At 31.7% G+C, this 12,828-nt stretch overlaps 2 protein-coding genes and 1 pseudogene across 2 annotated transcripts; all 3 read right to left on the bottom strand.

The window, feature by feature from the left end:
• Window positions 1-10: 10 nt before the first annotated feature.
• On the bottom strand, window positions 11-3,539 carry LOC104750073 (putative cyclic nucleotide-gated ion channel 15). Its single transcript, XM_010471806.2, has 6 exons — window positions 2,940-3,539; window positions 2,331-2,850; window positions 2,043-2,255; window positions 1,602-1,894; window positions 1,182-1,530; window positions 11-1,108 (listed from the first exon to the last, which is right to left on the bottom strand). The coding sequence occupies exons 1-6, from the start codon at window positions 2,966-2,968 to the stop codon at window positions 476-478; spliced, it is 2,037 nt and encodes a 678-aa protein (XP_010470108.1). The 5' UTR covers window positions 2,969-3,539; the 3' UTR covers window positions 11-475.
• A 4,922-nt stretch (window positions 3,540-8,461) lies between these two features.
• On the bottom strand, window positions 8,462-9,028 carry LOC147925188 (uncharacterized). The gene has a single exon (XM_087492520.1). The coding sequence runs from the start codon at window positions 9,026-9,028 to the stop codon at window positions 8,462-8,464; it is 567 nt and encodes a 188-aa protein (XP_087348646.1).
• Window positions 9,029-9,497: 469 nt separating this feature from the next.
• On the bottom strand, window positions 9,498-11,419 carry LOC147925189 (uncharacterized; annotated as a pseudogene).
• Window positions 11,420-12,828: the final 1,409 nt, after the last annotated feature.

The raw sequence follows: 12,828 nt of genomic DNA on the forward strand, positions 1-12,828 counted from the left end.
AATAACAATATTTGACTGAAGTAATATATTTACTCAATAGTTTGCTCAATGAGCTTACAATCGGTTTTATAGGAAAGTTACCTAGAACAATCTAGAACATGGTTGATCTTATCCTTGGGTACAGCTGTAGAGCTTAGTCATCCTCTGTAGCTTGTAGACTGTCATAGCGGTTTTTTAGCCGGAGTGTCTCCTTTGCTATTCTCATGTTATGTTCTGCAGGTGCAGGTACTAAAGCAACTTTCGTCTCTTTCTGTTGCAGGTGAGTCCTTTTTGCAGTTGGGCCATTTGTCTTATGGGCGGATGATATCTTCTGGGCCTTGGAGTGGTCCATCTTCTCTTTCTCACTTATATGTACAACTAAAATAGTATCTCTACGTAACAAAAGTTTTTTTATATATACAATTACATAAACAAAATTAATGTAAAACAGTAAAAGATCTACATACCAGAAACAGCTAAAACTCATATCTTAATCTCATTCACTAGAAAAATCTGGTTCTACTGGCTTTTGAATCGAAGACATCATACCAGAATCCGAACCACTACGCGTGAACTTCCTGCTGTTCACGGCTAGCCTAGCCGTCGCAGCCTCGAACCTATAATGAAACTCTTCTTTTGCCCTAAGCTCACTCTTGTCTTTCCTCTTCTTGTGCCGTCTCCAAGCAACTTGTATAAAACAAGCCGCCCAAGTCCTCCATTGATGCGAATAAAACCGAAACTTATGTCTCAATTGCTTAGTATGTAGTCTTCTAAACTGTGAAGCCACAAACTGTAAATCTTCAGCTTTCAATGCAAAGGCTTCAACTTCACAAATGGCTTTAACTGTGCGTGTGGAAGACGGTAAGGTCACAACGGGCCGAGGATCTAATGCCCATGTAAGCAACTCTTCGCCACAAAAATCACCTGGTCCTATGAGACAAGAGTTAAAGAATCCTGTTCTGCCTCCATTGGTTGTGTAGGAATCAAGATGACCTCTAATGATGAATAGCATTTCGTTAACCGGGTCGCCTTCTCTTACAAGAAACGTTCCTTCCGTGCATAATGCTGGTTTTAGTCTCTCGCAGATCGCGTCAAGCATTCTTTCGTCCATTTGATCAAACAATGGTACCTATTTTCAAGAACTCTCAGATCAAGATTTGATCAAGAATTGACAAAAACACACACAAAAGAGAGAGGCTTACACGGCGAACAAGATCAAAACAGAGATGGCGTTTGATATCTCTTCGGAGATCAAGAGGAAGACTTATCAACAAAGCTTCTTCATCAACTCCTCGTGTGGCTAACCACTTATATTGATCGTATTTTCTTACAGCTAGTCTTAGCTCTGGAGGAAGTTGTCTATGATGCATCCACTGTTCTGTATCTGTCCTTCTTATCCTCCACTCTTCAAGCCTCATTGTGGTTGACTGTAAATATGTCTGCATATTTCCAATAAGCAATGCAAAAAGAACAAGCCCGAGTGTTGCAATGATGATGGCGAAGAGGATTTCCCCAGCGTAAGTGCTCGTGGCGAGGTTTTGTCCCAAAGAGCTAAAGAATAAAAACATGTTATGGATAACCAAATGGAGCCAAATATGCAAAACACAAAACTGTAGTTTCACCTTAGGTTCTTTAAGCCCCACCAGAGACAGTAAAAGTACTTGTTTACGAACTTTGATGAAGTAACACCTGAGGCTACTGCATCTCCGAATATACCAAACTCGTAAAACTTAGTTCCAGGTTTACATATTGTTGTTATATTGCTCCACTCAAACCAAGTGTTTCTTTGTGGATCCTCCAGTCTTCTGCACTCAAAGAATCTGTATTGACAAACCGGTTTCTCGATGTTGCAAGCATGTCTCCAACAAGCCTCTTGCCTCTCTACTGCAAGCAAATACCAACAAGCTCCTAAAACCTGGAAATAATAATGACTTAGTCTTGTCTTTGTATGAAACAGAGAGACTTGACTTCAATGTCCTCAGAAACTGCTCTCTAACCAACATGTAGTCCCAACTCCTAAGGCTAGATAAGGTATACCTATAGCTACGAGTTGAGTCACTTACATGGCTTGCTAGCATATATAACATAAGGTTGTAGGCGGCTCCTGCCCAAGCGGTCTCTGTAACAACACCGGTGGCTTTAATGATCTGGCGAGATAGCGGGAATATTAAGAACATCCTTGGAACATACTGGAAAATGATGATGAATCTTAGAACGTTTTTAGTGTTTGTCATTGGTGAGCCTCTTAAATTGGGGATTACAATCCAAATCAAAACCTGAAAAAACATAACAAATCAAGAACTGAATCACATGAATCACTAAAGCTGGAGGGTAGCTAGAGATATATATACCTGAGGTAAAGGTAAAGCAGCAACGAGATGAATCCAAAAGCTTTTATGGAGATATCTCCAAGCAATCTTTCTTGAATCAATCACAAGCTCTCCTCTACCGAATACGCGAGAAGGAGGTGCGATATAAGCTGTTCTAAAACGTATAAGAATCTGAGCGATGTAAAAAGCATCAGCTAAAGATCTAATGAATGTAAGAACCACTTCAAGTCTGATCCCAATGGTGATACATGCTTCATTTCTCATGACCGGTAAGAAAAAAAACAAAGGGTCGACAAAGAGAGAAACCAAACACGCTACGAGAAAAATCTTGTTCCATTTTCTTATCGTTTGTCCGCGAGGATCGAGTATTTTGGTCTTCACTCTCTCAAAATCCTCGGAGAACACTCTAGAGAGTACTTTGGCTTTCAGAGACTTTCCTTTACTCATCATCTTCACATTCTTTATTTGAGTTCCATTGATTTTGAACTTGACCTTAACTCCAGATTCACCTCCATGAACCACTTCGTGATCTTCTTGAAATCTACAACATTAAAATTTGGTTTATGATGATTAATAAAAAAAGAGAGAAAGAGAGAGAGAGACTAAAACAGAGGACTAGTCAGTCCTCACCTCACAGATCTTGTGTTACCATAACCCATTTTTGCTACCTTCTTTATCAAATCAGAGGGCACGAGAAATTACAGAACTTTACAAGATTTGATAATATGAACCGTGACTATATCAATGAAGGAACCCATTTTAAGGCAACTTGGGAACATTAAATTCCCAGATAAAAAGGAAGAAAATTAAACCCATATTTGGATTAGACACGTGTGTTTGTTAGACAACTGTACGAAAAGATATAATCCGAATAATAATACCAAGAAAATAATTAGGAACTAGATAGAAACTTATAAATGTGATTATAACTTATAAGAGATGAATCTGGTTACAGAAAGAAAAGTTTCTTCAGTCGCTTAAGCTACAAGCAAAAGACTACTTTTAGGAGAAATGTTTGATGTGAATACAAAAAAGGAAAGTTGAATATTAAGGCACCGACACAACAAACACAAACAAGAGAAGCTGTAAGAATAAGGAGTAGGACCAGAAATGAGAAAATGTGGTGTTCGTTCATATATGCTTTATGCAGATTAAAACAAAATAGCTTTGTGTTTGAGAAAGAGATGAGAAAGAAAAAAAGAAAGGTTTATAGTGAACTAGTGTGTGGACAAAGTGGAACTTTTCTGGTACGGATCACATGATTATAAATATAAAATACACTGTTAAACGTAGCTACTGTGTTACTTATACTTGTTTTGCATATAAAAATTATATAAAGTACGTACAAAGCCAAAATCATGATGACAAAACACAAGTTGGATTTTCTCGAGTTAAAAAATTTAGAATAAACAAAGATATCTTGCTTTTAAAAGTTTTGTCCAATTATTTATTTATTTATCATGTAATTCTAAAAATATTTAATACATATTATGTATCCTAGCTACTAAATTATGAACCAATTATTGTGTGCTGTGAAACTTGCATCAAGATGAAGCCTATTTCGGAAGCTTGGTATGCTACGAACACAAACAAATGGATCGCAGTAGGAAAGTAAAAAGGTAATCAGTTACTATAAAAAGGAACATATGATCTCCTTTATTTGTATTTGTCAAATTAAATATTAACGAAAGACATATTTATTGACTAAGTATTGAGTTGAGTGTCTGTCTATTAGTACATGTATAGTGGTAAACATAGTGTTCAAATTAATACTAAGATGGTGGGTTTGTAAGATCCGAGGAGTTGACTCGTTTTTGGAATCCAGCCATGTGTTTGTACCAGTCATTGCACGGACCACACTGCTTGACTTCTTTCTAGTTTAAAAAAAAAAAAAAAAACAACCCCAATTTACCACTAAACTTGCTTTGTTTGTTTTGGATATGTTGGGCAATACTGGCTAAAATACCTATTTCAACAGCACTTTAGTCAACGCAGTAGTTAGGTTACAGTTTCTCTCATGTTTCTGGTTTTTGGTGAGCCTTTTTGAAAGTGTTGGTGAATTGAATCGAACCTTAGGGCCGCCCTTGTTACATCCATGCATTTGATGATGTAATTTTGTTGAAGTAAACCCACTGAGTTTTTTTTACTCTCGGGTGTGTTAGTATTTGTTCTGTTAGCAAACAATTTTGGTCTTCTAAGTAAACTACATAGTTTAAGTGATAAACTTAAACTTTAGACAATTTGTTCACAAATCTCGACGCATTTCCTAATCGGATTAGATTGCTTTAATTGCATTAATGAATCTTTCGTTAGATTATTAACATGTCATAAGGAAATATGTAAAATTTTATCAAACACCCCTCAAGATACTACGACCATTTGCATTTCTTTATGCTGAGATATGCATTATATGTTTTATACTGAGATCAGTGCTATTAAAAATAGTATAATATGAATAGGTCAAGCGTAGTCTCGAACTAGCCGAAGGACACAATTTTAAAAACTAAAAACAAGTTATATGGTTTATCCCATCTAATTTTTATTTCAATTCTTTTTTTTTTTCGTTTTATTTTGGTAATTAGATTTTACTTATGCAACAATGCAATAAGATTATAGAACTCCATTTGAAAAGATAAACATTGAATTTATATATTTAGTTTTTATTTGGTTCATTTTTATTTTTTTATAAATTATAAGGTTAAGGGACAAAGCTTGGGTTGGCAATTAATTGACGGTTTCATTTGGAATAAATGGGTTTGGTTCGTCCAGTCTGTGGAACACACCATATGGGCTCTTCTTGATTGATATCCCATCATCCCCCACCTTCTCTTTCTTCGATTATCCAAAATGTTAACGTTACTACTACTACTACTCAATTATTATTCCAAGACATTTGTAACATAAGGCACAAGGTATAACCGTATAAGTACTTACACGATGGAATAAAAAGTAAAAATGTATGCTTTGATTTGCATACTAATCAATCAAGCATACAGAAGAAAGTTCAACGCATTAAAAACTGATATCAGCAAACCATATGACTGTGTTCACATGCTTAATATTTCATGACACGAACAACATCCGAACGTATTATCCAAATGGAAAAATGGACATGCCTCCATTATCTATTTTATAGATTATGTATGTATGTACGCAATGCAAGGCCAGTCCTAGGGTGTGGACGTGTATGGTTAACTTGAACTCTAGTTTAACAATATCTTACAATACATAATTAATGACCATGTATATCATATCGTTTTGTTTAACATTTCATAGTCAAAAGCTTATATCATATATTAACTTAACATTTTTTTTGTTACCCAAAGAGAAAAAAAAACTAACACATCTTGTAATTTATAAAATTATAACTTTTGTTAAAAATCTATACTAAATAAAAGTAGGGTCTATAAGCTTCTTAGGCTGTCCACCTTGGATTTTAAACCACCAATAGGGATTAGACACTTCACTAACTAACTTTTTAAAAATTTCCAGACTTTTCTATATTAAAAATCATTTTAAACAACCAATCAGGATTTGACATGTCATTCATTAACATTTTTTAAATTTCCAGAATTTTTTAGAAAAAGAAAAATTTAAAATTTATGGAAATAAAAGAACTATGTACAATAATATCCCACATCGGCTAGAAAATTTTTAGACAATGGTTCAGAACCAGTATAAATAAGATTAATATGCTTCCAACAACGGATGAGCTAGAAACCTTGATTTATTAGGCGTCCAAATTTTAAAAGCTTTATTCGGTATGATCCAGTTTTTTATTTGATCAAATTAAAACTTTAAAATGTTTCAAAAAATATATTATAATATTTAAAATTTTTAAAAGTTTAAATATTATAAACATTAAAACTTTTAAAAGATCTTAGCTTTTAAAAAGTTTTTAAATATTATAATTTTTAAATTTTAAAAGTTTAAAAATATTATAAATATTGAAACTTTTTAAAAGGTTCAAATTTTATATTTCGAAACCTTTTAAAAGTTTAAAATATTATAAATATTGATGTAAAACATAAATTATCTTATTTATCAACGTTTGTGCTTTTTATTTCCTATGAGCTATAAAACATATTTTTGTGTATGATTATATAGATGAGTTGATATTCTTTCATTAATTTTTTATTTTTATCTTATTTTTTATTTTTATGAGAAAAGAAATGATTTTGTTCTTGGAGTTTGATGGGTTAACAAGTTGTGTGGTAGTCTAAAAAAAAGTTTTTCACTGGAAGAATGTGAAGAAGTTGACGAGGAAGAAGAAGTAAAAGAGTATAACAAAGAACCATACGGTAAAAGTAATGATGACAATTACCAAAAAATTTGGCAATGATAATGACAAGAAAGAATATGAAAAATAAGAAAACATTGAATAAAAAATATGAAAACATAGGTGGTAAAATAAAAGTATGAGCTATAAGCTTCTTAAGGTGTCCAAATAGGATTTAGAACAACCAATAGGGTGTAGCCACTTTACTAATTAACATTTTTTACAATTTCCAGAATTTATATATTATTTAGATTTTTAAAGAAAAAGAAAAAGTATAATCTATGGAAATAAAATCTATATAATAAAATATTTATGTTAAAAATAAAAGTATGAGCTATAAGTTTCTTAAGGTATCCACATAGGATTTAGAACAACCAATAGGGAGTAACCACTTCACTAATTAACATTTTTTACAATTTCCAGAATTTAATTTCCAGAATTTATATATTATTTATATTTTTAAAGAAAAATAAAAAGTAAAATCTATGGAAATAAAATCTATATAATAAAATATTTATGTTAAAAATAAAAGTATGAGCTATAAGTTTCTTAAGGTATCCACATAGGATTTAGAACAACCAATAGGGAGTAACCACTTCACTAATTAACATTTTTTACAATTTCCAGAATTTATATATTATTTATATTTTTAAAGAAAAAGAAAAAGTAAAATCTATGGAAATAAAATCTATATAATAAATTATTTATTTATGCTAAATAAAAGTAGAAGCTATAAACTTCTTAAGTGTCCACATAGGATTTAGAACAACCAATAGGGAGTAGCCATTTCACTAATTAACATTTTTTTACAATTTCCAGAATTTATTTTCCATAATTTATATATTTATGAAACAACAAAATATTTATGTAAAATCTTACTTTTTTTTCTTTTTACATTATTTCTATTGTTTTAAAAAAAAATTAGAAACTAATAGTTCTACCATAGATGTTATTAGAGTATTGAAATTATAAGCCCAAAATTGGTAGAAGGCCCAACGAAGTTTCGTTACTAAGCCACAACCCTAGCCATATCTCGAAGTCTTTCATCTTTCTCGGTTCCTTGAAGAAACATCTCTGATAGAACTATTGGGCTCCGAATGGAGATAGTGTATCAGGCGTAGCGGATCTAGCGGATCAAGCGAAAAAAGTGGATCTAGTGAAACAAGTGTGGATCTAGTGGATCAAGCGGTTTAAAATTTATGTTTGAATAGTAAAAGCAGTTCAAAGTACTGTACAAATTAAAAATAATATATTTAAAAATTGAAAACTAGTAATTAATTTTTCATAAGTAGATTCTAATTAATATTTTATTTTAGGAAAACCTAATATGTAAAAATATTTTTAAAAAAAAATAATTCATATAATTGCACTTTTAAAATAATTTTGAAATTAAATTAAATTATTACACAATTATTTTAAAAGACATATGTTTGTGCTATAGTGCAGATCAAAACTTATTACATTAATGAAATTAAAACCAGAATACATAAAATAAATGTATTTAAAACATTCATTCAACAAGCATTTAATATAGAAGATGTTTATTAACCAATAATATATCTGCAATTCTTTCTATAAGATTCGCCATTAAATTACCAACAACTATATTTGTTGTTCCGATGACGTTTAAATCACTCTCTAGATCAATGTTGTCAATATGTGAATGCCCCATTGTTTCAGCAAAATCATCATCTATAAAATTTGAAATTCTGATAAAATTGTGTAGACCCATTGTCGCTATGACGACTCTCTTTTGCACTTTAATATTGTATCTAGGAAATTCACAAAGAATTTCCATTTCTTCTTCCACATTCCAAATTTCCTCTCAATAATAGAACGTAGAGATGAATGCCAGTGGTTGAAAAATTCATGCTTATTCTAAGGAGGCGGAGCATTCTCGAATAATGACATATGGTACCAAACAACCATGTCTTGAAGATCTATATGGAGCAAGAAAACCTTGTTTATTTGGATAACCAGAATCAACCACATAGTAATTATCTTCCGGTGGCAAAGGAAATTCAGGCTCACTGTTTTGAGCCATCGTAAGAACTGTTGTATCATGACAAGATCCTGGTGCTCTATTCCAAACATATGTGTATAACATATTTAAATCACATATTGCCATGATGTTAAACGATGTTCTATCATGTCGACTCCAATACATTCCTTGTAAATCAGGAGTGACCTTAACACACACATGAACACCATCCATTGCTCCAACAAACCCGCTAAAAAATGGCCAATATTTTCCATCCATTAGCCTGTACGAAATCCTGTGTAGTTCTTGCCTTGTTGGTGCTTTGATATAATCACAAGCAAGTAACTCTGTCACTCTAAGCACTTCATAAAATTTTGTCTTTACGGTTTCTTGATTTCTTCCAAATCTTAGACCAACATCTCGTTGAACTTCGTTATGTCCACGTATCCGTAAAAACATTGCAACACTCTCTTCAATGCAAGCATTCAATGTTAGTTTTAATACATAAGTTGTTTCTAGTTGGTGACACAATGTTCTGAAACAATCAAGTGACATCCGTAGTAACTGAAGACAAGCAGCATGATCTTCTTGTAATCGATGTCAAATATTTCTCCACCCCAAGCCACCATCTGTTTGTACTTGTCCTCTTTCAAAATACCGATTGTAGTAACTCAATGTTGCTTGAATTATTAACTCTTCAAATTGTGCATTCTCCAGATTACATAACTCAGTTCTCTCTTCGTAACTTAAAAATTGAATTCCTTGTGACCGCAATTGACATATACGAAAAGCCTGTATTTGATGAAAACAAAATATTGATAAGAAACTGAATGACATGATTCAATTACACATAATAAGTAAAAGATAATACAAAAACATAAATAAAAACAATACAACATTATTAATAGCAAAGAACTAGAGATATTAATTATGTTTCATCGTCAGAATCATTTTGGTGAGTTTCATTTAAATTTGGCCCCCGATGAGTTCCCTAAATGTTGAATAATCCTCCAGATTTGCGTGTTCGTGGTATTAGCCTTGGTGTTGTGGTTTCAGTTTGAGTTTATAATGAGAATCCATGTTGAAGATTTTTTTTGAGGAGGCCATTGTGAAATATTTGATGATGATCCCCATTGTTGATCATTTGATGATGAACCCCACTGTGTAGGTGAATTCAATTGTTGTATATTTTTATACGCTCCCCATTGTGAAACATTTGGTGATGTACCCCACTGGTGACTATTTGGTTGTGTTTCCCATTGTTGTGCACTTGGTGGTGTACCCCATTATTGAGGACGAGGTTGTTGACCCCATTGTTGAGCACTTGGTGGTGTACCCCATTGCTGAGCACTTGGTGGTGTACCCCATTGTTGAGCACTTGGTGGTATACCCCATTGTTGAGGACGTGGTTGTTAACCCCATTGGACATTTGAAGTTTGCCCCCATGAATTATTACCACCAGAAGATGGACTACCTGAATGAAAACCACTTGCACTTGGACTCCCAAAAGTTCTTCTCGACGTTAACCGCTTCCCCATAAACTCATCATAACGTGTATATCCAGTTAAATCTTGTAAGAAATTTATCTTTTCTTCAAAAGGTTTTTCAGCTCTATCAATGAAATACTTATGATAGAATAGGTATCCTCCTAATTCGTCAACGCACACCTAATAAAATTTGTATCACTTGGAAGCTCCATTGATTTCAATATCTTCGCAGCCTCATCAAAGCCGCCGTAATCATCTTGGTCGAACGAATTTGGGCGTAATTGTTGTAAACTTTGACGTTGGAACTCCCTAAATCCGGTCATTGTATCGGTTAGGGTGGTCTCAAATGACTGCTTCTTTTTACTTCCTCGTGAACCACTCCCATGTAAGACTCCAGAATTTCTCGCTGATCTTTGTAAAGTACTTCCTCGTCTTCCTTGTCCTCGTTGTTGAACTCTGGAACCAGGAATTTGAATCGGATCAACCGTCGCAGAACTATGACGCTTATGTGCCTGGATAAACTCATTTGAAGGACGCGTTTCATCGGTAATGTTAACGCGATACACTTCTTCCTTTTCTTGTGTCTCTGCATCTTGACTATGAGACATTTCACCATCGTATGTTTTTGGGTACAGCTGATCTTCATTATTAGTTACGCCTTCATTCATCATTTCTTCTCTTCTTTGGTTGATAGAGTATTGAGCTTGGGATTGAACATTATATAATTTGAAGCAACGTTCCATGATTTCCCACCCTTGTGGCGGCTTTCGTCTAAATGCATGTACAATCTTACATACCTATAAATATTATTATAAAACAAATATTTCAGAATATTTGGTTATTTTAATTAAGTTAATATATTTGAGTTGTGATAAATATTATGAAAACTTACTTCACGATCTTTCCACCATGACTCAGATGCATTAATCACGGATGTAATAGGATCAACCATGATACCAGTTGATCCCATTAGCTCTCGATACTTCTTGTATTTTTTTCTTTCATATTATCAAGTTTTACTTTGAAAAATTTATAGTTTATTTCTAAATCGAACTCCTGGTTCAACTTTTCAACCATAAACTGTTTTGAAAAAGGAGTGGGATCTTTTATATGGTAATTATTCATCGCAGCTGCTTGATCATATAACTCAAGTAATCTAAAAAGACTACTAGGAGTCCATTTGAAATTGGCTCCATTCTACAATATTTTTTTAAGAACAAATTAATATCTATTCACGTAATTATAACAAAACTATATTTAAATAAATTAAGATAAAATATTTTATCCGTGCTGATGTTTCGGTTGGAAAGTTTTCATCTGCTTGTACGGAAGAATTTGTGTTTCGTCGACGATTAGATGTCATATCTACAATTGTAAATTTTTTTTTATCAGTTTACTATAATCAGTATATATTTTAGTTATATATGACTAAAATTTATTAAACTATTGTATTATATAAATATTAATTATTTTTACATACTAAATTTGAGTTTTTTTTTTATAATTTTTATTACATTAGTGTGTAGACATGAATCATAAATCTTATATAATTGTGTATATATATAATATATGTCGATGGTATAAACATTTATAATATTATACATATAGAATTATAAACCTTAGTCAAAAACATAAAAATATTATACATAGACAATTATAACTTTTCCTCACTAAAAGTTTACAAACTTTATTTGCTATTAAATTTGTATTCATAATATTGTCTTATTAACATTCTTAAATCTCTATTTTATAAAATAAAAACATAATTACAAACCTGTTAAATCTCTATGTTATAAAATAAAAACATATTACAAAACATGATATATATTATAAAAAACATTTACTAGCATTTCTTTCACATAATTAAAAAAAATTAACTACAACAGCATTACTATTAACTTAGTTGAATTAAACAATATACTTGATAATTATAATGTATGTATGTTAATGTAAGGGAAATTAACATATATACTTTTCAAATAATTATTTTTATAATTATATAGATAATTATAAAATTTTAAATTTACGTTTACATATATAGAAATACTTTTAAAATATATATAACTTACAGGTTATGAGCCATGTATAAAAGTTTTTAATTCTACTGATTTCCTTATTAATAACTAAAAACATCCCAACATTATGATTAATTAACATTATAATTAACTTAGTCAAAAGCATAAAGGTATGAAACTTTTCATTTAACATTATAATTAACTAAAAAATTTTCATTTACTAAATACAACTAACTACGTCAACATAATTATTAATTTAATTAAACATCATAACATAATATAAATTTAATATAAGCATCATAACATAATATAATGTATATATGTTTGAAAGAAAAAAAAATATATATACCTTACACTCTTACAGCTTGACTAGAAGAAGTTTGGAATTTTTTTTTTGATCTTTCTTGTTGTTGTGACGAAGAAATATGTGAAGTATTAGATTTATAGAAACATTTTTTTTGTATTCTCTTTGTCATTGTCAAGATGTGAAGTTTGTATTATTATTTTCTTTTACAACAACTAGTACTATTGGACCACTTGAAACATCCTCATATTTGGATAAAAGTGGTCCATTCACTTTTTTTACTTAAAGACAAGAGTTTCTTATCTACATGTGTTCCCTTCTTCTTCTTCTTTTTTTTTTTTTCGTTGCAGTTGCTGAATGGGAATACATAAGTGGAGAGACCACTTGGGCTGAAGAACCACTCCTTTTCCCACTCTCCATTCAAAGCCTTAGTTTCTAATTTTTTTTGAACCG

This window comes from Camelina sativa, chromosome 16 (genome assembly GCF_030686135.1).
Source record: "Camelina sativa cultivar CO46 ecotype springtype chromosome 16, ASM3068613v1".
Lineage (NCBI taxonomy): Eukaryota > Viridiplantae > Streptophyta > Magnoliopsida > Brassicales > Brassicaceae > Camelina > Camelina sativa.

Excerpts from the sequence above, each read along its gene's own strand:
- LOC104750073 (XM_010471806.2), bottom strand. The coding sequence starts at position 2,968 with ATGGGTTATGGTAACACAAGATCTGTGAG. Across the intron at positions 2,256-2,330 it reads CTGCTTTACCTTTACCTCAG|GTTTTGATTTGGATTGTAAT; the intron begins GTATATATATCT and ends ATGTTTTTTCAG. Across the intron at positions 1,895-2,042 it reads TATATATGCTAGCAAGCCAT|GTTTTAGGAGCTTGTTGGTA; the intron begins GTAAGTGACTCA and ends TATTATTTCCAG.
- LOC147925188 (XM_087492520.1), bottom strand. The coding sequence starts at position 9,028 with ATGTTTTTACGGATACGTGGACATAACGAAGTTCAACGAGATGTTGGT.